We start from the raw sequence: 21,460 nt of genomic DNA on the forward strand, positions 1-21,460 counted from the left end.
CAGTATAAATCTGCTATACAAGGTCCATACACCAGTGCCTCACAGTATAAATCTGCTATACAAGGTCCATACACCAGTGCCTCACAGTATAAATCTGCTATACTAGGTCCATACACCAGTGCCTCACAGTATAAATCTGCTATACTAGGTCCCTACACCAGTGCCTCACAGTATAAATCTGCTATACAAGGTCCATACACCAGTGCCTCACAGTATAAATCTGCTATACTAGGTCCATACACCAGTGCCTCACAGTATAAATCTGCTATACAAGGTCCATACACCAGTGCCTCACAGTATAAATCTGCTATACTAGGTCCATACACCAGTGCCTCACAGTATAATTCTGCTATACAAGGTCCATACACCAGTGCCTCACAGTATAATTCTGCTATACAAGGTCCATACACCAGTGCCTCACAGTATAAATTTGCTATACAAGGTCCATACACCAGTGCCTCACAGTATAAATCTGCTATACTAGGCCCATACATCAGTGCCTCACAGTATAAATCTGCTATACTAGGTCCATACACCAGTGCCCACAGTATGAATCTGCTATACAAGGTTCATATATCAGTGCCTCACAGTATAAATCTGCTATACTAGGTCCATATATCAGTGCCTCACAGTATAAATCTGCTATACAAGGTCCATACACCAGTGCCTCACAGTATAAATCTGCTATACTAGGTCCATATATCAGTGCCTCACAGTATAAATCTGCTATACAAGGTTCATATATCAGTGCCTCACAGTATAATTCTGCTATACTAGGTCCATACACCAGTGCCTCACAGTATAAATCTGCTATACTAGGTCCATACACCAGTGCCTCACAGTATAAATTTGCTATACAAGGTTCATATATCAGTGCCTCACAGTATAATTCTGCTATACAAGGTCCATATATCAGTGCCTCACAGTATAAATCTGCTATACTAGGTCCCTACACCAGTGCCTCACAGTATAAATCTGCTATACTAGGTCCATACACCAGTGCCTCACAGTATAAATCTACTATACAAGTTCCATATATCAGTGCCTCACAGTATAAATCTGCTATACTAGGTCCCTACACCAGTGCCTCACAGTATAAATCTGCTATACTAGGTCCATACACCAGTGCCTCACAGTATAAATTTGCTATACAAGGTTCATACACCAGTGCCTCACAGTATAAATCTGCTATACTAGGTCCATACACCAGTGCCTCACAGTATGAATCTGCTATACAAGGTCCATACACCAGTGCCTCACAGTATAAATCTACTATACTAGGTCCATACACCAGTGCCTCACAGTATAAATCTGCTATACAAGGTCCATATATCAGTGCCTCACAGTATAATTCTGCTATACTAGGTTCATACACCGGTGCCTCACAGTATAATTCTGCTATACAAGGTCCATACACCAGTGCCTCACAGTATAAATCTGCTATACTAGGTCCATACACCAGTGCCTCACAGTATAAATTTGCTATACAAGGTTCATATATCAGTGCCTCACAGTATAAATCTGCTATACTAGGTCCATACACCAGTGCCTCACAGTATAAATCTGCTATACAAGGTCCATATATCAGTGCCTCACAGTATAAATCTACTATACTAGGTCCATACACCAGTGCCTCACAGTATAAATCTGCTATACTAGGTCCATACACCAGTGCCTCACAGTATAAATCTGCTATACTAGGTCCATATATCAGTGCCTCACAGTATAAATCTGCTATACTAGGTCCCTACACCAGTGCCTCACAGTATAAATCTGCTATACTAGGTCCATACACCAGTGCCTCACAGTATAAATTTGCTATACAAGGTTCATATATCAGTGCCTCACAGTATAAATCTGCTATACTAGGTCCATACACCAGTGCCTCACAGTATAATTCTGCTATACAAGGTCCATACACCAGTGCCTCACAGTATAAATCTGCTATACTAGGTCCCTACACCAGTGCCTCACAGTATAAATTTGCTATACAAGGTTCATATATCAGTGCCTCACAGTATAAATCTGCTATACTAGGTCCATACACCAGTGCCTCACAGTATAAATCTGCTATACTAGGTCCATACACCAGTGCCTCACAGTATAAATCTGCTATACTAGGTCCATATTTCAGTGCCTCACAGTATAAATCTGCTATACAAGTTCCATATATCAGTGCCTCACAGTATAATTCTGCTATACAAGGTCCATACACCAGTGCCTCACAGTATAAATCTGCTATACTAGGTCCATACACCAGTGCCTCACAGTATAAATCTGCTATACTAGGTCCCTACACCAGTGCCTCACAGTATAAATCTGCTATACAAGGTTCATATATCAGTGCCTCACAGTATAAATCTGCTATACTAGGTCCATACACCAGTGCCTCACAGTATAAATCTGCTATACAAGGTCCATATATCAGTGCCTCACAGTATAAATCTACTATACTAGGTCCATACACCAGTGCCTCAAAGTATAAATCTGCTATACTAGGTCCATACACCAGTGCCTCACAGTATAAATCTGCTATACTAGGTCCATATATCAGTGCCTCACAGTATAAATCTGCTATACTAGGTCCCTACACCAGTGCCTCACAGTATAAATCTGCTATACTAGGTCCATACACCAGTGCCTCACAGTATAAATTTGCTATACAAGGTTCATATATCAGTGCCTCACAGTATAAATCTGCTATACTAGGTCCATACACCAGTGCCTCACAGTATAAATCTGCTATACTAGGTCCCTACACCAGTGCCTCACAGTATAAATTTGCTATACAAGGTTCATATATCAGTGCCTCACAGTATAAATCTGCTATACTAGGTCCCTACACCAGTGCCTCACAGTATTAATCTGCTATACTAGGTCCATACACCAGTGCCTCACAGTATAATTCTGCTATACAAGGTCCATACACCAGTGCCTCACAGTATAAATCTGCTATACAAGGTCCATACACCAGTGCCTCACAGTATAATTCTGCTATACAAGGTCCATATATCAGTGCCTCACAGTATAAATCTGCTATACAAGGTCCATACACCAGTGCCTCACAGTATAAATCTGCTATACAAGGTTCATATATCAGTGCCTCACAGTATAAATCTGCTATACTAGGTCCATACACCAGTGCCTCACAGTATAAATCTGCTATACAAGGTCCATATATCAGTGCCTCACAGTATAAATCTACTATACTAGGTCCATACACCAGTGCCTCACAGTATAAATCTGCTATACTAGGTCCATACACCAGTGCCTCACAGTATAAATCTGCTATACTAGGTCCATATATCAGTGCCTCACAGTATAAATCTGCTATACTAGGTCCCTACACCAGTGCCTCACAGTATAAATCTGCTATACTAGGTCCATACACCAGTGCCTCACAGTATAAATTTGCTATACAAGGTTCATATATCAGTGCCTCACAGTATAAATCTGCTATACTAGGTCCATACACCAGTGCCTCACAGTATAAATCTGCTATACTAGGTCCATACACCAGTGCCTCACAGTATAAATCTGCTATACTAGGTCCCTACACCAGTGCCTCACAGTATAAATTTGCTATACAAGGTTCATATATCAGTGCCTCACAGTATAAATCTGCTATACTAGGTCCATACACCAGTGCCTCACAGTATAAATCTGCTATACTAGGTCCATACACCAGTGCCTCACAGTATAAATCTGCTATACTAGGTCCATACACCAGTGCCTCACAGTATAATTCTGCTATACAAGGTCTATACACCAGTGCCTCACAGTATAAATCTGCTATACAAGTTCCATATATCAGTGCCTCACAGTATAATTCTGCTATACTAGGTCCATACACCAGTGCCTCACAGTATAAATCTGCTATACTAGGTCCATACACCAGTGCCTCACAGTATAAATCTGCTATACTAGGTCCCTACACCAGTGCCTCACAGTATAAATTTGCTGTACAAGGTTCATATATCAGTGCCTCACAGTATAAATCTGCTATACTAGGTCCATACACCAGTGCCTCACAGTATAAATCTGCTATACTAGGTCCATACACCAGTGCCTCACAGTATAAATCTGCTATACTAGGTCCATACACCAGTGCCTCACAGTATAAATCTGCTATACAAGTTCCATATATCAGTGCCTCACAGTATAATTCTGCTATACAAGGTCCATACACCAGTGCCTCACAGTATAAATCTGCTATACTAGGTCCATACACCAGTGCCTCACAGTATAAATCTGCTATACAAGGTCCATACACCAGTGCCTCAGTATAAATCTGCTATACTAGGTCCATACACCAGTGCCTCACAGTATAAATCTGCTATACTAGGTCCCTACACCAGTGCCTCACAGTATAAATCTGCTATACAAGGTCCATACACCAGTGCCTCACAGTATAAATCTGCTATACTAGGTCCCTACACCAGTGCCTCACAGTATAAATCTGCTATACAAGGTCCATACACCAGTGCCTCACAGTATAATTCTGCTATACTAGGTCCATACACCAGTGCCTCACAGTATAAATCTGCTATACTAGGTCCATACACCAGTGCCTCACAGTATAATTCTGCTATACTAGGTCCATACACCAGTGCCTCACAGTATAAATCTGCTATACAAGGTCCATACACCAGTGCCTCACAGTATAAATCTGCTATACAAGGTCCATACACCAGTGCCTCACAGTATAAATCTGCTATACTAGGTCCATACACCAGTGCCTCACAGTATAAATCTGCTATACTAGGTCCATACACCAGTGCCTCACAGTATAAATCTGCTATACTAGGTCCATACACCAGTGCCTCACAGTATAATTCTGCTATACAAGGTCTATACACCAGTGCCTCACAGTATAAATCTGCTATACAAGTTCCATATATCAGTGCCTCACAGTATAATTCTGCTATACTAGGTCCATACACCAGTGCCTCACAGTATAATTCTGCTATACTAGGTCCATACACCAGTGCCTCACAGTATAAATCTGCTATACTAGGTCCATACACCAGTGCCTCACAGTATAAATTAGCTATACAAGGTCCATATATCAGTGCCTCACAGTATAAATCTACTATACAAGGTCCAGGAAGGGGCTGCAATGGAGCAGGTTGAGCCCCCGCTACTAACATAACCGGTAGCGTTCCACTGTTTTTCTTTTATAAGAGATGAACTCTTAAGCGGGCTTTACTTGCTACGATATCGTTAATGTTTTATCGTCGGGGTCACGTTGTTTGTGACGCACATCTGGCGTCATTAACGATATCGCAGTGTGTGACACTTATGTGCTACGTTAAAAGATCGCAAAAGCGGCCAAAATCGTTTGCCGCGGAGAGGTCTTCCTGACACATAAAATCGTTTTCTGCTTATTAGCGATGTTGTTCCTCGTTCCTGCGGCAGCACACATCGCTATGTGTGACACCGCAGGAGCGACGAACATCTCCTTACCTGCCTCCACCGGCAATGCGGAAGAAAGGAGGTGGGCGGGATGTTTACGTCTCATCTCCGCCCTTCCGCTTCTATTGGCCGCCTGCCGTGTGACGTCGCTGTGACGCCGCACGAACCGCCCCCTTAGAAAGGAGGCAGTTCGCCGGCCAGAGCGACATCGCAGGGCAGGTAAGTCCGTGTGACGCTGCCGTAGCGATAATGTTCGCTACAGCAGCGATTACAACATATCGCACATATGGCGGGGGCGGGTGCTATCGCGCTCGACATCGCTAGCAATTGCTAGCAATGTCGCAGCGTGTAAAGCCCGCTTAAGAGTTTAGTGAAACGTTCAAGTAAATGTGCCTCCCTTATTTGGGATGAAAACCGTAATGTTAATAAAAATGTTATTCCTTTTTTCCTTTGTAGTTAAAAACCCCCCAAAACATAAACCTCTGGATGTCCTGTAGCTCGAGGACGAGCTACGTTTAACCAAGGGGGAATGTGACGCCTCTGGACTATTCAGATCGTCACAGGGTACTGCACGCTCTTTCTCTCCCCATGCAGGATTCAACCCCCCATGGTTCTGGGTCTCCATCCGGCGGTGCTGCCTCTATCAGCATTCACAAATCCTAGATACACTTTGCACCACACCTGTCAGGCACACCAGTGGGCTGCTTAAGAAGGAATAGGGCCGCCCACCTAGGGGTCAGACAGAGAGGTGTCAAGGTCATTTAGTTGAGTAGTGACCCTCGAGCTGTGAGGAGCTCTGAGGAAGCTGGGAGTTGGAGCTCCCAGGGGAGAGGAAAACTAGGTCGCAGACGGTGGTCTGGACCTAGAGGAGTCAGACCCCTGGTCGCAGGGGATTGAGGCTAGGTGCCTGGGACCTGTCAAGGAGGGCGGTCAGCAGCCTGGTCCTATCACCGGTCCGGGACCGAAGGCACGACGGGGTAAACGGACCCTAGGTCGGGGAGAAGCTTCAGGCAACCCGGCAATTAACCTGAGGAGAACGGAGCCTTTATGGACTGTTCCCACCAGCTCCAGAATTGGGGCACTAGTGCAACGAGAGGGATAGGGCTTTTCTAGCAAGCAGCCCACTGAAATCCCAAGCGTGAGCCCTAAGAGTAGGCTCCTTCACTTAGCCACAGTGGGGAGCGGGGCCCGGATAGCCCCAAGCTACCGGACCACAACGGAAAATCTACAACTTAGTGCCAGGAGGCAGGTTACGGATCACCAGCAGCACTGGAGGGGACGGCACCCGGACGAGCTCCCCTTGAGAGGCAGTGGTGTTCAGAGACTTGGTTTACCCGGTTGTCAGCGTCTGCTTCATTGCTGAGGGAGTACCCGACTGACCCCTGCACTGCGTCCCCGCATAACCAGCCAGAGTCCCCAGGGCCTGTCCCTACCCGTGGAGAGCAACGTCACCTAGCTGCCCCACTCCATCACCCCGGGTACTCCCAACGGCAGCGGCGGTACTCCCAATTACCGCACACCACGGGTGGCATCACGAACTATACCAAATCCCCTGTAAATATTCCCTTTTACATTTGAATGTGGCCTCTAAGCCCCCGGGTCCGGAGACCCTCGAGCCATGAACGGACACCACCGCCGCATCCGAGCGGTTTGATCCACTGCTGGGGCGACGCATTGCCACAAGCCAGACCCCAAATGGCAATGGCGCCGGCCGCGGCCAATCTGCAGCCGCCACGTCACCAATGATGTAATCGACGGCCAATCAGCGCCGCTGCATCACCGCTGATGTCATTGGGGCACTCCAGTGGTCCTGGGATCCACAGTGGCGTTGTTCTCATCACTGGGAGCAATGCCATGTTTGGAAACAGTGGAGAAATCTCTGCCAGGTACACTGTCCCACGGTGAGGGCCCAGTGGGAGGCTTTGAACTTCCAAGAGGCGCTGAGGGCTGTGAGGCAAGCGGACCCTGGAGGTGTGAGTGAAGGACATTGGCAGCTGACCGAGCAGTTTATCAGGGGGTCTTGTCTCCTGATCACCGGACCCAGCTGCGCATCCTGGCCTTATAGACTCCTGACCTGGACTTTACCCAATTCAAGGACTGGGCCCTTCGGGTGCTACAAGACACGGCTTTGAGTGTTACAACTCCTTCCCAACTACCTGCCATTACATACCTGGAGGTGGAGCCCCCCACCTGGCCCCTTATGGAGGTGGATGCCCAGAGCCTGGGAAGTGGTTCCTCTGCAGACCTAAGGCTCCAGGTCCACGAACTAACTAAAAATGTTGCCACCCTAACCAAAGCTGTACAAATGCTGCAGTTGACCCCGCAGCCTGCGAACATCGGGTTGCTCATTCGCTCGGACGATGCTCCCAGGCAGCGAAGGGGAAAATCCCTTGGTCGAAGACGGACCAGTGATCGCTATGACTCTGCTGGGCGGCCAATTTGCCTCCGCTGTAACAAGGCGGGGCACTATGCTCGGGACTGTCTTCCGGATCCTCCGGTCCCCGGAGCCAGTCCTCACGACCAAAAAGAACTGACTCCTTTAACTGGCGGAACAAGTATGTGGGACGGCGGCCGGTCCTACTGATCGTGCTGGACGGCATTCCCATGAACGCTCTTCTGGATACAGGGTCTCAGGTGACCACAATACCACATATTCTTTACAACAGGTACTGGGTCGATGCTGAATTTTTCCGTGGCCCGGAAATGGACTTGTCTATCATTGCTAGTAATGGACAACCGTGCTGCAGGTGGGGTACAAGGAGGTAACCATCAAGGTGAGGCAGGTGGAGTTACAAGAGCAGGGGATGATAGTGGTGGGCGTTGATCGCCAGACACGCACTCCAATGGTAACCATTGGCACAAATGTGATCGAAAATTGTTTTTATGAAGTGATTGTTTTGTTGCAGCAGGTGGCTCAAACTGCCAACGTCGGGCAGCAGAAGGCATTGCAAAAAGAGATCAGGGCCCTGTTGCAAAAACAACAGGTTGAGCAGACGGGGGAAGGGGGTATCGGTAACCTCCTTCCTCATCTCAGTTCCCCCTAGGAGTGAAATGATGATTTGGTGTAGAGCGTCAGTAGGCCCCCGGGGTAGAGATTACCAGGCTCTCGTGGAACCCGTGTATTTAGAGGACAGGCCCAACATCCTGACAGCCCGGGGAATAGTTGAAGTTCGCCAGGGAAAAGTGTCCATCCGAATTCTAAATTGGGGGGAGGAGGAGGTTAAATTGCCCCGGTTTGCCACTGTTGCCAAACTACTCACTGTTGGCAATGACGCTATTGCAGCCGCAGAACCCTTGGTCCTGTCCGACCTGGAGGGGGGGAGTGAGGAAGGCCCACTGGAGGATTGGTGCCAGTAACTGCCCATTGGTAGAGATTCCACCCAGCCCCATGAAATACAAGGGGTCCACCGGGTAGTACGAGAGTATGAGAGAGTTTTTAGTAAACACCCTTTAGACTTTGGGCAAGTGAAGGGGGTTCGTCACCAAATTCCCACTGGGGACCACCCTCCTATTAAAGAAAGATACCATCCCATTCCCCCTGCTCACTATCAGTGAGCAAAGGAAATGCTGCGGGAAATGAAGAGATGAAGGAGATTGGGGTGATCAGGGATAGCTGTAGTCCCTGGGCTGCTCCACTGGTTCTGGTCAAAAAGGATGGCCCGATGAGGATCTATGTGGACTATAGACAGGAGAATTATGTCACCCACAAAGATGCTTAACCGTTGCCTAGAATAGAGGAGTCCCTGGCTGCCTTAAAATCTGCTAACTACTTTTCTACCCTAGATCTCACCAGTGGGTACTGGCAGGTTCCCGTGGTTGAAAAAGACAAAGAGAAGACCGCATTCACCACACCTATGGGTCTCTGCAAATTCAATTGTATGCCATTTGGACTTTGTAATGCACCGGGAATGTTCCAAAGGCTGATAGAGTGCTGCCTGGGGCACAAGAATTTTGAAACCGTCCTGCTATACCTGCATGATGTGATTGTGTATTCAAAAACATATGAGGATCATCTGCAACACCTGGCGGAAGTGTTTGAAGCCCTGTCCGGGTTTGGCCTCAAGGTGAAACCATCTAAATGTCATTTACTGAAGCCAAAAGTCCAGTACTTGGGACACCTGGTGAGCGCTGAAGAGGTGGCCCCCGATCCAGAGAAGGTCACTGCCATCAGGGACTGGCCAAGACCAACCTCCATTAAGGAGGTACGGCAGTTCCTCGGCCTGGTGGGCTACTACCGGCGGTTTATCAGTGAGCTCATCAAGATGGAATCGCCTCTACAAGATCTCCTGGTGGGCCAAGCCAAACGATGGGGACCTCCATTTGAGTGGACTGAACAGCAGGAAGAGTCCTTTGTCCAGGTGAAGAAGGTGCTCACCGGAGAAGAGATACTCGCCTACCCAGACTACGGACAACCCTTCATCCTTTATATGGACGCCAGTAATGTGGGCCTGGGAGCTGTGCTGTCCCAGGTGTAAGGGGACCGCGAGAAGGTGATAGCCTATGCCAGCCAGAAGCTTCGACCCACTGAGCAGAACCCGGAAAATTACAGATCCTTCAAGTTGGAATTCTTAGCTGTGGTATGGGCAGTCACTGAACGTTTCAAACACTATCTCGCACCAGAAAAATACCGGCCAGGGTGGAAGAATGCAAACACTGATGCCCTGTCCCAAATGCCTCATCTACCAGACATTAGAGAAGACCTGCATGAAATGGAGGAAGTGGAGATGCCGGCATTCTATCGACACCTTGCCTCTCAATGCTCCCATCAGGTGAAGGAGAAGCAGACCACCGAGCAGGCAGCTTCTTTCAACTCCATGCCCCATTACAACTGGGGGGAGGCCCAGGATAGTGACCCAGCGATATGGTTGGTTAAAGAACTATTAACCCAAGAAAACTCGTACCCAGACCCGGATGCTCCACTGGAGGCTCAAAGGCTGTGGAGGGAAAAGGGCAAGCTGTTCATGCATAAGAAAAACAAAGGCTTAGGGGAGATCTAATCACAATGTATAAATATATAAGGGGACAGTACAAAGACCTTTCCAAAGATCTTTTTACACCTAGGCCTGCGACTGGAACACGGGGGCATCCACTACCTCTTGAGGAAAGAAGGTTTAATCATAATCACAGACGAGGATTCTTTACTGTACGAGCAGTGAGACTATGGAACTCTCTGCCGCATGATGTTGTAATGAGTGATTCACTACTAACATTTAAGCAGAGCCTGGATGCCTTTCTTGAAAAATTTAATATTACCAGTTATGTATATTAGATTTTATGACAGGGTGTTGATCCAGGGATCTAGTCTGATGGCCATATGTGGAGTCAGGAAGGAATTTTTTTTCCCCATTGGAACTTGTTTGCCACATTGTTTTTTTTTTTGCCTTCCTCTGGATCAACATGTTAGGCTACGGGTTGAACTAGATGGACTAAGGCGGGCTTTGCACGTTGCGACATCGCAAGCCGCCCCCGTCGCAGGTACAATATCTTGTGAAAGCTGGCGTAGCGAAAATTATCGCTACGCCGGCTTCACATGCACTCAACTGCCCTGCGACCGTCGCTCTGGCCGGCGACCCGCCTCGTTATTAAGGGGGCGGGTCGTGCGGCGTCACGGCGACGTCACACGGCAGGCGGCCAATAGGAGCGGAGGGGCGGAGATGAGCTGGATGTAAACATCCCGCCCACCTCCTTCCTTCCGCATAACCTACGGAAGCCGCGGTGACGCCGGTAGGAGATGTTCCTCGCTCCTGCGACTTCACATACAGCGATGTGTGCTGCCGCAGGAGCGAGGAACAACATCGGACCGTTGCGTCAGCGTAATTATGGATTACGCCGACGCTGCACCGATGATACGATTACGACGCTTTTGCGCTCGTTAATCGTATCATCTAGGCTTTACACACTGCGATGTCGCATGCGATGCCGGATGTGCGTCACTTTCAATTTGACCCCACCGACATCGCACCTGCGATGTCGTAGTGTGCAAAGCCCACCTTAGAGTCTCCCTTCAACCTTAAAAACTATGATGACACTGTGCCAACAACATATTGATCCCCGGAACAATGGAGGGTCTGTCAGGTCATAGTTCCTCAATGGGATGTCCCGAAGGTCCTGGAAGCTTATCACAATGGGGCAGGGCACTTTGGATGGAAGAAACTGGAGGCTCTGCTCCGTACTGGATTCTATTGGATTGGTATGAGACCGTCAATTGAAAAATGGTGTAGAGAATGCGGTCCATGTGACTTAAGACGGAAGGATGGTGAAAGTCAAAGATCCCCGTTACAGTTAGTCATCACAAAGTAGCCGCTCTAACTGGTTGCCCTGGATCATGTGAAGTTAGCCCCAAGCCGGTCTGGCTATGTGTACGCCCTTACCATCGTTGATCATTACTCCCGCTTCCTGGTGGTGGTCCCGGTTAAAGATCAGACAGCTAGGACTGCAGACAAGGTGTTTCAGGAGTACTTCTGCCGGCCCTATGGCTACCCAGAGCAAGTACTTACCGACTAAGGCACAGCTTTCAAAGTCGAGGTGTTCCAGGAATTATGTCAGTTGTACAGGTGTAAGAAGATAACCACCTCGTACCACCCCCAAGGTAACAGACAGTTGATGTCATTACACCACACCCCTCCTCATTACAGAGGTGCACATCACCTGATTTACTTAATTGGTAGTTGGCTCTCAGGCTATACAGCTTGGAGTAGGACAACATGTATAAAAAGTATCATGGGATCAAAATATTCAAATTGTCTCTCCAGTAAAGGAGACAAACTCTAGCACAGCGCCACCTATTGGAAGTAGCGATCCTAAAAGTCACAAGTGGATTTTTGACAATCCTTTGCAATATGACTCAGGATATATAAGCCAGATCAGAATCCCAATTTGCAGACACGGTGTTTCGGGGTGCTTGCCCCTCGTCAGTGCAAAGTATGGGGGTGTCTGATCTGGCTCATGAGAAAGCTATGTGGGGACCACGGGGGAACACTATTCTCCTTAAGGAGACTTTGCAAGCCAGTCTGGCTGCCAGGTAAGGGGACTTATAGCTGCAATGCCCCTAAAATTCCACGGGGGAACACTATTCTCCTTAAGGAGACTTTGCAAGCCAGTCTGGCTGCCAGGTAAGGGGACTTATAGCTGCAATGCCCCTCTGGGAAATATTCAAATTGTCTCTCCAGTAAAGGAGACAAACTCTAGCACAGCGCCACCTATTGGAAGTAGCGATCCTAAAAGTCACAAGTGGATTTTTGACAATCCTTTGCAATATGACTCAGGATATATAAGCCAGATCAGAATCCCAATTTGCAGACACGGTGTTTCGGGGTGCTTGCCCCTCGTCAGTGCAAAGTATGGGGGTGTCTGATCTGGCTCATGAGAAAGCTATGTGGGGACCACGACTGGCTTGCAAAGTCTCCTTAAGGAGAATAGTGTTCCCCCGTGGTCCCCACATAGCTTTCTCATGAGCCAGATCAGACACCCCCATACTTTGCACTGACGAGGGGCAAGCACCCCGAAACACCGTGTCTGCAAATTGGGATTCTGATCTGGCTTATATATCCTGAGTCATATTGCAAAGGATTGTCAAAAATCCACTTGTGACTTTTAGGATCGCTACTTCCAATAGGTGGCGCTGTGCTAGAGTTTGTCTCCTTTACTGGAGAGACAATTTGAATATTTCCCAGAGGGGCATTGCAGCTATAAGTCCCCTTACCTGGCAGCCAGACTGGCTTGCAAAGTCTCCTTAAGGAGAATAGTGTTCCCCCGTGGAATTTTAGGGATCAAAATACTCATTTGCCTAATAATTCTGCACACAGTGTATAGATGAGTGAGATGCACAGTGTCTGAACTCCAACCTATAAATACAGGACGTGTGTGGACCTTCTGAATTCAGGGGGATAAATGGTGAGTCTGTCATGTGATATGCACTCATATAGTGCTAACTAACCCGCCTGACCTGGTATTATGCGTCATTTGTAGGCCACAATTCAGACACTGTGCATCTCACGTATCCGTGTGAGATGCACTCATATATTGCTGTTTAGCCCGCCTAACCTAGCTTTCTGGCGTCATTTATAGGTTGCAGTTCAGACACTGTGCATCTCACTCATGTCTATGACAGGCTCCCAATGCAAGCCTTATTAGGCTATGTTCACATTTCCGTTGTTTTGCATCAGTCACCTGCGTTGCTTGACGCTTGTGACTGATGCGTTGTACAACGGATGACAGGAAATGTCATGAGAAAGCGGATTCCGTTGGTGAAATGCTTTCAGTATAAAAACGAGAGAGAGAGCGATCAGCTGATCGCTCTCAAAAGCCAGCCGCCGGGAGATCAGCTGATCGCCCGGCTTTTGTGAACGATCAGCTGATCGCCTGGCAGACGGCTTTTATGAGAGCGATCAGCTAATCACCCGGCAGCCAGCTTCTGTGAACGATCAGCTGACCGCCCGGCTTTTGTGAACAATCAGCTGATCGCCTGGCAGACGGCTTTTATGAGAGCGATCAGCTGATCGTTCACAATAACCGGCCGCCAGGCGATCAGCTGATCGTTCACATAAGCCGGCTGATCAGCTGATCATTCACAGAAGCTGGCTGCTGGGTGATCAGCTGATTGCTCATAGAAGCCGGCTGCCGGGTGATCAGCTGATTGCTCATAGAAGCCGGCCGCCGGGTGATCAGCTGATCATTCGGCCGCCGAGAGAGAGAGAGATATTGATTGGAATTATTAAACACAAGATCTGAGCATGCGCAGTGAAAACAAAAGGATTCCGCTGCTCAAAAAATGTTACATGCTGCGTTCCTGCCGCCCGGCGGTCAGTCATTCCACGACTGATCAGTCGGGTGGTGGATGCAATGCAAGGGAATTAGTCGCAATCTGCCGCTCATACAAGTCTATGGGAACAACGGAATCCGCTAAACGGATTGTGTTGTTTATCAGAGTGGCGGATTGTGACTGATCATAAACAAAGGAAATGTGAACATAGCCTTAAGGCCCTGTCACACACAGAGATAAATCTGTGGCAGATCTGTGGCAGATCTGTGGCAGATCTGTGGTTGCAGTGAAATTGTGGACAATCAGTGCCAGGTTTGTGGCTGTGTACAAATGGAACAATATGTCCATGATTTCACTGCAACCACAGATCTGCCAAAGATTTATCTCTGTGTGGGACGGGGCCTTAAGTGTGCATGTCCTATGCTAAACAGATATCCCTCCCCCTTAGTGTGGAGGTTTGTGTGACTGTATCATCAGCATCGTGCACCTGGGCTGCGGCCATCTTTACTAGGAGGGTTTGCAACATTCTGTGTGTGTGCCTACACTATCTGAATTGGCTCTTATGGTCTGTGATTTTTTTTTATATGTTCTATGGTGTTTTTTCTTGACTTATTAAAGACCTTGCCTTTTGGAGGAAAGAAACCTGTGGCCCGAGAAGTTGCCAGACTTAGGGGTACTTTGCACACTGCGACATCGCTAGCCGATGGTAGTGTGGCGCCCCAGGATCTGGTTGCCACAACAGCATTGCCTCTTCCAAAGGGTTAATGCTGAGCCTGGAGGTAATTGGGGAAGTCTATTGGCCAGTAAGTACCAACATCCAACACTGCCAGCAGAGGGAGCTCTAAACCTGGAGTTCCAGGGAGCACTTCCTTAAGTCTGACCTGAGGGAGGAGTTAAGTCAGTCTGTGAGGGAAGTTGAAGAGAGAGGAGCTTGAGTAGTGCAGTCCTGCGAGCTGGGGCCTGGGCTAAGATAGCTCAGCCCAGAAAAGCAGGATCTGTAGAGAAGCACAGAGAGAATATTCTAGGGGAGAACTGGTCAGAACCGATTCGCCTCCGAAGAGCTCAGTAAAATTAGACATCGGAGTCTGTGGTTGCCAGGGTGTAAAACCCTTACCTGGTAGCTGAATCCGAAGGGCAGGAGGACTGTAGGTCTCCTGGCACCCAAAACAATCTGAAGGTACAGCTGCATCACCAGGACCCGGTGTGGACCCCAGCAGGGAAGCATCAGAGAGGGCCTGCGCAGCCTATCCTAGGAGAAAGGGACGAACCACCGGTCCAAGCAGCAAGAGGGCCATTGCTAAATACAAAGTGCAGGGTCCTGTAGAAGCAAAGGAAGAACAGGGAGTAGGCCTCAATACTCGACTGGCCAAGGAGATCACCCCAGTTACTTCCAGGATGCCCTTTACCACCTGTGACGGACTCCCAGGACTGAATTGTTGTACAGTAAAAGAAAAGAAGGTAAAGAGACTGTTGTTTGTGTTGGTTCTTTTCACTGTTCTGATTAGCCCTGCACCCTTTCCAAGCACCATAGACTTTAATAAGCACCAACGGTTGCCCCGGGGTACCGCTCCACCTGTGGGGAGCAGAACCATCCCAGCTGCTAATCCATCAGCCCCGGAGGTCCCATCCAGCAGCGGCGGCTCCATAGCCGCAATCCACAGGTGGCGTCACGAATAACCTACAAACTTTATTAGTGATTACCATCCCCACAACTGCCATATTAGTTGACCCCGCCAGGGTCACGGAGTCGGGCCCCGCCACCACTGACTACCCCCGGATTAGTCCGGCCCGACACCGGGTGTCCCAAAGCTCTGGGGTAGGCGAGTCAGTAGCGATAGTTCTCGACCCCGTCGCAGCTGCGATCTTGTGATAGCTGCCATAGGGAAAATTATCGCTACAGCAGCTTCACATGGACTTACCTGCCCTGCGACATCACCCTGGCCGGCAAACTGACTCTTTCCTAAGGGGGCTGGTCGTGCGGCGTCACAGCGACATCACACGGCAGGCGGCCAATAGAAGCAGGGGGGTGGAGATGAGCGGGACGTAAACATCCCGCCCACCTTCTTCCTTCCTCATTGCAGCCGGGACGCAGGTAAGGAGATGTTCCTCGCTCCTGCGGCTTCACACACAGCGATGTGTGCTGCCGCAGGAACGAGGAACAACATCGTAACATCGGTCCTTCTGCAATTATGGAAATGACCGGCGCTACACCGATCATATGATTTCGACGCTTTTGCGCTCGTTAATCGTAGTAAAAAGGATTCACATACTCCGATGTCGACAGCAACGCCGGATGTGCGTCACTTTCGATTTGACCCCACCGACATCGCACCTGCAATGTCGTAGTGTGCAAAGTACCCCTTAGTGGATATGTACAATCACATCCCGGTGCAGTCTACTAATTGTACCCCGGCCTACCTGATGCGGGCCAGACCTGGAAAGTTACCAATAGACTTGGATATGGACGTCCTGGTACCTGAGGCATATCCAACCCAACACAGATTGGGATACTGAGCGCCAACAACAATACCGTCGGGTCCAAGAATGTGTGGAGAGAAGCCTGTCCTGGGCCAGAGAAAGACAAGAATGAAACTATAATCAGGCAGCTCTCGCTGCTCCCATAACACCTGGAGAGCAAGTTTTGAAGAGAAAACGAAGAACACAGAAATTAGATAACCACTAGGAGGCCGAACAGAACACAGTCTTGCCATCCAAGTTTGACAACCCGAAGGTGTGCCTCATCAGCAAGGATGATCATATACGACAGTTTCAAGAGACCACTTGAAGGTGTGCCCTTAGCAGCTGAAGGCTAATCAAGAAGGCCCAGAAGCTTCCCAGTCTGAAGAACCAGAAGAAGAGACGATCCAGACTGTTCTTTGACCATTCCCCAAAACCTGGACACAGAGGAACCATGCCATTGTGGTACCGGCTCTAACCTTTCTTCAACCTGTCCCCATTGAAGCAGCAGTGACCACAGACCAGCCGGAAGAGCCCCCGGTTGAAGCAGCAATGTCTCCAGTCAAGCACAAAGACCTGCCAGCCGGTGAAGCGGATGTCACCACAGCAGAGGAACCGTAGAACCTGCCACGGTGAATCTGCCATAACCATGGTGAGTCTAGTGGGTGGTGGTAGTCCACCTTCCCTGCCAGTCAACACCGGGTCCCTTTCCAACACAACTGTAAGCAACTGGGTTGGGCCAGGTGAATTACCAAATAGTGAGAGGTTACGGTCCATCCTGCATAGGTCGCAGCGGTGTAACCTGGGTCAAAAATGGGCTCGGTATCTAGAAACAGATGTTTAGAACCGGTTTGTAATGTTTTTCTTATTTCTGTAAAATGTTTCTCAGTCCAGGAGTACTGAATTTAACCAAGGGGGAATTTGGCACCCCAGTGATCCTGGGAGCCACAGTGGCATTGTTCTCATCACTGAGAGCAATGCCATGTTTGGAAACAGTGGGGAAATCTCTGCCAGGTACACTAACATGCAATACCACTTCCTTCTCCAGACCAGTAGGGGGAGCTCATAACCTGTGTTGAAGGGAGCCTCTCTGGACATACTGACTTGGAGGAGGGATTAGGGAGTAACAGGAAGCCAGACCTCAGAACAGTAGTACGGAGCAATGAGAACGGTCGCTGTCTGAGAGCTGCTGCCTAGCTCTCCAGGACCATGTGCATAGAGCGGGATACCGGCATCTCAGACTACTGGGTGCTAACGGCCCAGTCACCAGAGAGCAGAGGATTCTACCTCTTCTGTCCATCTGAAATCCGACGGCGAAGTGGCAAGAAAGAGCCCAGGCTCGCTGCTACAGAGTGGGCCCACATATAGAAAGAGGGACGCTGTGCAGCTTCAGGCCACAGCAACATACACCTGCGCACAGAAGGAGGCTTACAACTACCAGGCAGAGAGAAATCCCCCTGCTGCTTCCAGAATGACCAGGCCAATAACTCCTGGACTACACCGAGTACCAGTAAAAGATAAAAGGAGACTCCAATCTGTGTGCTCCAGTTCTTGTCGTCGCCCTCAGTCCTGCACCCTCAACGTATTACTCCATTCTACTATCATCATATCCCTGGGGCTTAGTGTGCCGCCAAAAGGATTCAGGACTCACTCCTCCTTGGTAAATACACCTGGTCCCACACTGGTACAATCAAACAGCCACCCCCCCCTCCCCCCCAAAACAGTAGGGACGCCCACTCAGGGGTTATGAAGTGTCTGGGGAGGAAGCAAGTAGTTGGAGGAGGGAGGCAGAGCAGAGCAGATGGGGGTTGGAGCTCCTGGGCGGCTGTGGAAGTGTGAAGTGCAAGCCAAGTTCTGGGAGCTGAAATGAGGAGTAAGCTCAGGGAACTGAAGTGAAAGTGGAAGTGAGCTCCGGGACTGCTGGAACAAGTTGAGCTGTAAGAAGGAGCCCGAAGTGAACCGGGGCAGGGTAGTGGCCATCCGGTATTGTAAGCGGGAATCCGGACTAGTGCAGGCAAGTGGACTTCCCCCGTTCCAAGCAGAGGAGTTAAAGTGACTTTCAACTGTAGTGCAGGGGAGGGCCCTGCTCCATTGTACCGTGTGTGGGATCCGAGCACCACCCACCAGAGGCCCACAGACACCGGCAATTTCTAGTTTACCTCATGAACTTGACCGGCGCTGTGAACTTACTGCATCATCCTCAGAATGAGTACACTAGTCCCTTCCGGTCCAATCCTGCGGACGGCGTTCCGCTGTGCTATCCCTACCACCACCACAACTCCCAACTGGGCCCTGGGACTACACCTCCCCTACCCGTGGAGGGGATCCCACCTTGCTGCCCCGCTCCATCAGCCCTGGGCACCCACATACAAGGCAGTGGCGGTGTCACCATCCCTCACCGCAACCCACGGGTGGCGTCGCTGACAAAGACTCTATTCCCTGTAAATAACCCCTTGTCACTCGTGGGCGACGGACAGCTGCGCGAGCCCCGGATCCAGCTGCCACTCGAGCCACAACTACCACCCAGGTCCGAGTGCCTCGAGCGGCTCCCCAGTTGTGATCTGTCCCCCGCCCGCGACATTAGCTTCACCTGCGGGAAGCAGCACCACCCTAGCTTCAAGACATTTGCCCCAGAGGACAGTGACAGCATCGGCGGCTATTATTTAGCCGCGTACCGCAGGTGGTGTCACGATAAGAGACTTTCCTCACCACCACCTCCATCCTTCCCATCACCCTCACCTTCCCATCCCTGTATGCCTCGAGGTCACGAAACCAGGCCAGGGTACTCCGTCATGGCGCAGAGGATCTGCATCCCAAGCCCGGCGACGAGTCAGATTAACCCCCTCGACCCCAGGGTGCTACATCATTGACAGCCAATCAGCGGCCGCCGCGTCAACGGTGATGTCCGCGACGGCCAATCAGGAGCCGCAGCGTCGCTGGTGACGTCACGCGCATGCGCAGTAGTGTCAATCCCGCATTTAGAGCCTGGAGAGGCAGCGGGAACCCATGCATGCGCGGGAGGGCAAAACGGGGACTTGGGCTCAGGATGACTCTAGACACTGGACACCAGACGCCTAGCAGCCAAGCTCCTGGAGCGATGGACAGGCGGCGCAGAGGAGACAGCCGACACCACTGTAAGGGATGAGGACAGAGCAGGGACGGTTCAGGGCTCAGGAGAACCCTGGATCGTAACAGTCACCTTTTTGGGTTATTCTGGTGCTAAATGCAACCTTATTCATCCAGTGTATGTGCCCACCCACCCTGGGACAGTTGGCAGCGCACCTTGTAGTGAAAGGAGCAAATGGGAGCATGCACGAGTCTCTGTCTGTCCCAATTGAGACACGTAACCCTAATACTGGGAGAAAGGCGACAACACAAGTTATATTGTCCACTGTGTGCCCCTGCAATCTGTTGGGAAGGGATATGATGGAAAAATTGAACCTAGGAATAGTACCTACTAATCTTTTTGGGTATGCTGCTATATTGAGTCATGGGATTTCCCATGTCTCAACGGGAGGAATGGTATAGGTGATATCTAAGGTATTCACGGCCTATGGCTTTAATAACTAACCTGCATTGTATATTATACATTCATCTCTGTCTATATCCCTTCTATATATGTATCACCCTACATTGTATACTGTACATTCATCTCTGTCCATATCCCTTCTATATATGTATCACCCTGCATTGTATATTGTACATTCATCTCTGTCCGTATCCCATCGATATACATGAGCAAAGAGAAAGCGAAGAAACCATATAAAACAAGAGCATAAAGCCATATAGTCTGCACAGACTTCATTGACCCATTATTTGTACAAATCTACATCTGCCCCAGTGCATCCAGCAATGCCCCGGAGCCCCCCATATACCAAAGGATGGGGGTTGTCTTACCCGTAACAGGAGAAGCAGGCACAGGAGCACAGGAGGCATTGAGCTGCCGGCATCCATGGAAGGGAGATGTCAGCAGACAATAGACGGAGCCCAGATGTGAGCAGCTGTCAGTCAGGGAGTCACATGGGGGGGCTGTCCAGGCTGAGGACAGGGGGCTGCAGGGATGAGGGCAGGGGGCTGCAGGGATGAGGGCAGGGGGCTGCAGGGATGAGGGCAGGGGGCTGCAGGGATGAGGATAGGGGGCTGCCTTGATGAGGATAGGGGGCTGCAGGGATGATGGCAGGGGGCTGCAGGGATGAGGATAGGGGGCTGCAGGGATGAGGGCAGGGGGCTGCAGGGATGATGGCAGAGGGCTGCAGGGATGAGGGCAGGGGGCTGCAGGGATGAGCGCAGGTGGCTGCAGGGATGAGGGCAGGGGGCTGCAGGGATGAGCGAGTCTCAGATGCTACAGAAATGTCCACACAAAGTCTCATTCCAGCAGCAAAAGAGGTGAAAATCCAGATCAGCGCCTCCTCCCTCCGTCCTACAGACATCAGTGTGAGGACAGAACGAGACCCTCCCCATAATGACATCATTCTGTGCCAGGCGAAGGCATGAAACCAGTGCGACTGCCCATCACCCTGCACTGCACTGTATACTGTACACTGCACACACCAGACCTGCCCCATCACCCTGCACTGTATACTGTACACTGCACAAAGGAGACCTGCCCCATCACCCTGCACTGTATACTGTACACTGCACAAAGGAGACCTGCCCCATCACCCTGCACTGTATACTGTACACTGCACAAAGGAGACCTGCCCCATCACCCTGCACTGTACACTGCACACTGCAAATGTGACGCCCTGGCAAAACCAAGTTGTCACAGGAGACTGCATCCATCCTACAGATGCAGGACTCTCTCCTCCTTGCCTACCAACACAACCC

At 49.7% G+C, this 21,460-nt stretch overlaps 1 protein-coding gene across 2 annotated transcripts in view; it reads right to left on the minus strand.

The window, feature by feature from the left end:
• Window positions 1–21,088, minus strand: part of PTPRO (protein tyrosine phosphatase receptor type O) — a 468,010-nt gene extending 446,922 nt beyond the window's left edge. Inside the window, exon 1 of one of the 2 annotated variants that reach the window (XM_075343481.1) lies at window positions 20,531–21,088. In XM_075343481.1, coding sequence (XP_075199596.1) covers window positions 20,531–20,587 — 57 coding nt within the window. In that variant the 5' untranslated portion in view covers window positions 20,588–21,088. The remainder of the gene's footprint in view (window positions 1–20,530) is intronic. The other variant, XM_075343482.1, reaches the window with a different exon arrangement.
• Between the last annotated feature and the right edge of the window lie 372 nt (window positions 21,089–21,460).

Source organism: Anomaloglossus baeobatrachus, chromosome 4 (assembly GCF_048569485.1).
Source record: "Anomaloglossus baeobatrachus isolate aAnoBae1 chromosome 4, aAnoBae1.hap1, whole genome shotgun sequence".
In the NCBI taxonomy this organism is placed as follows: domain Eukaryota; kingdom Metazoa; phylum Chordata; class Amphibia; order Anura; family Aromobatidae; genus Anomaloglossus; species Anomaloglossus baeobatrachus.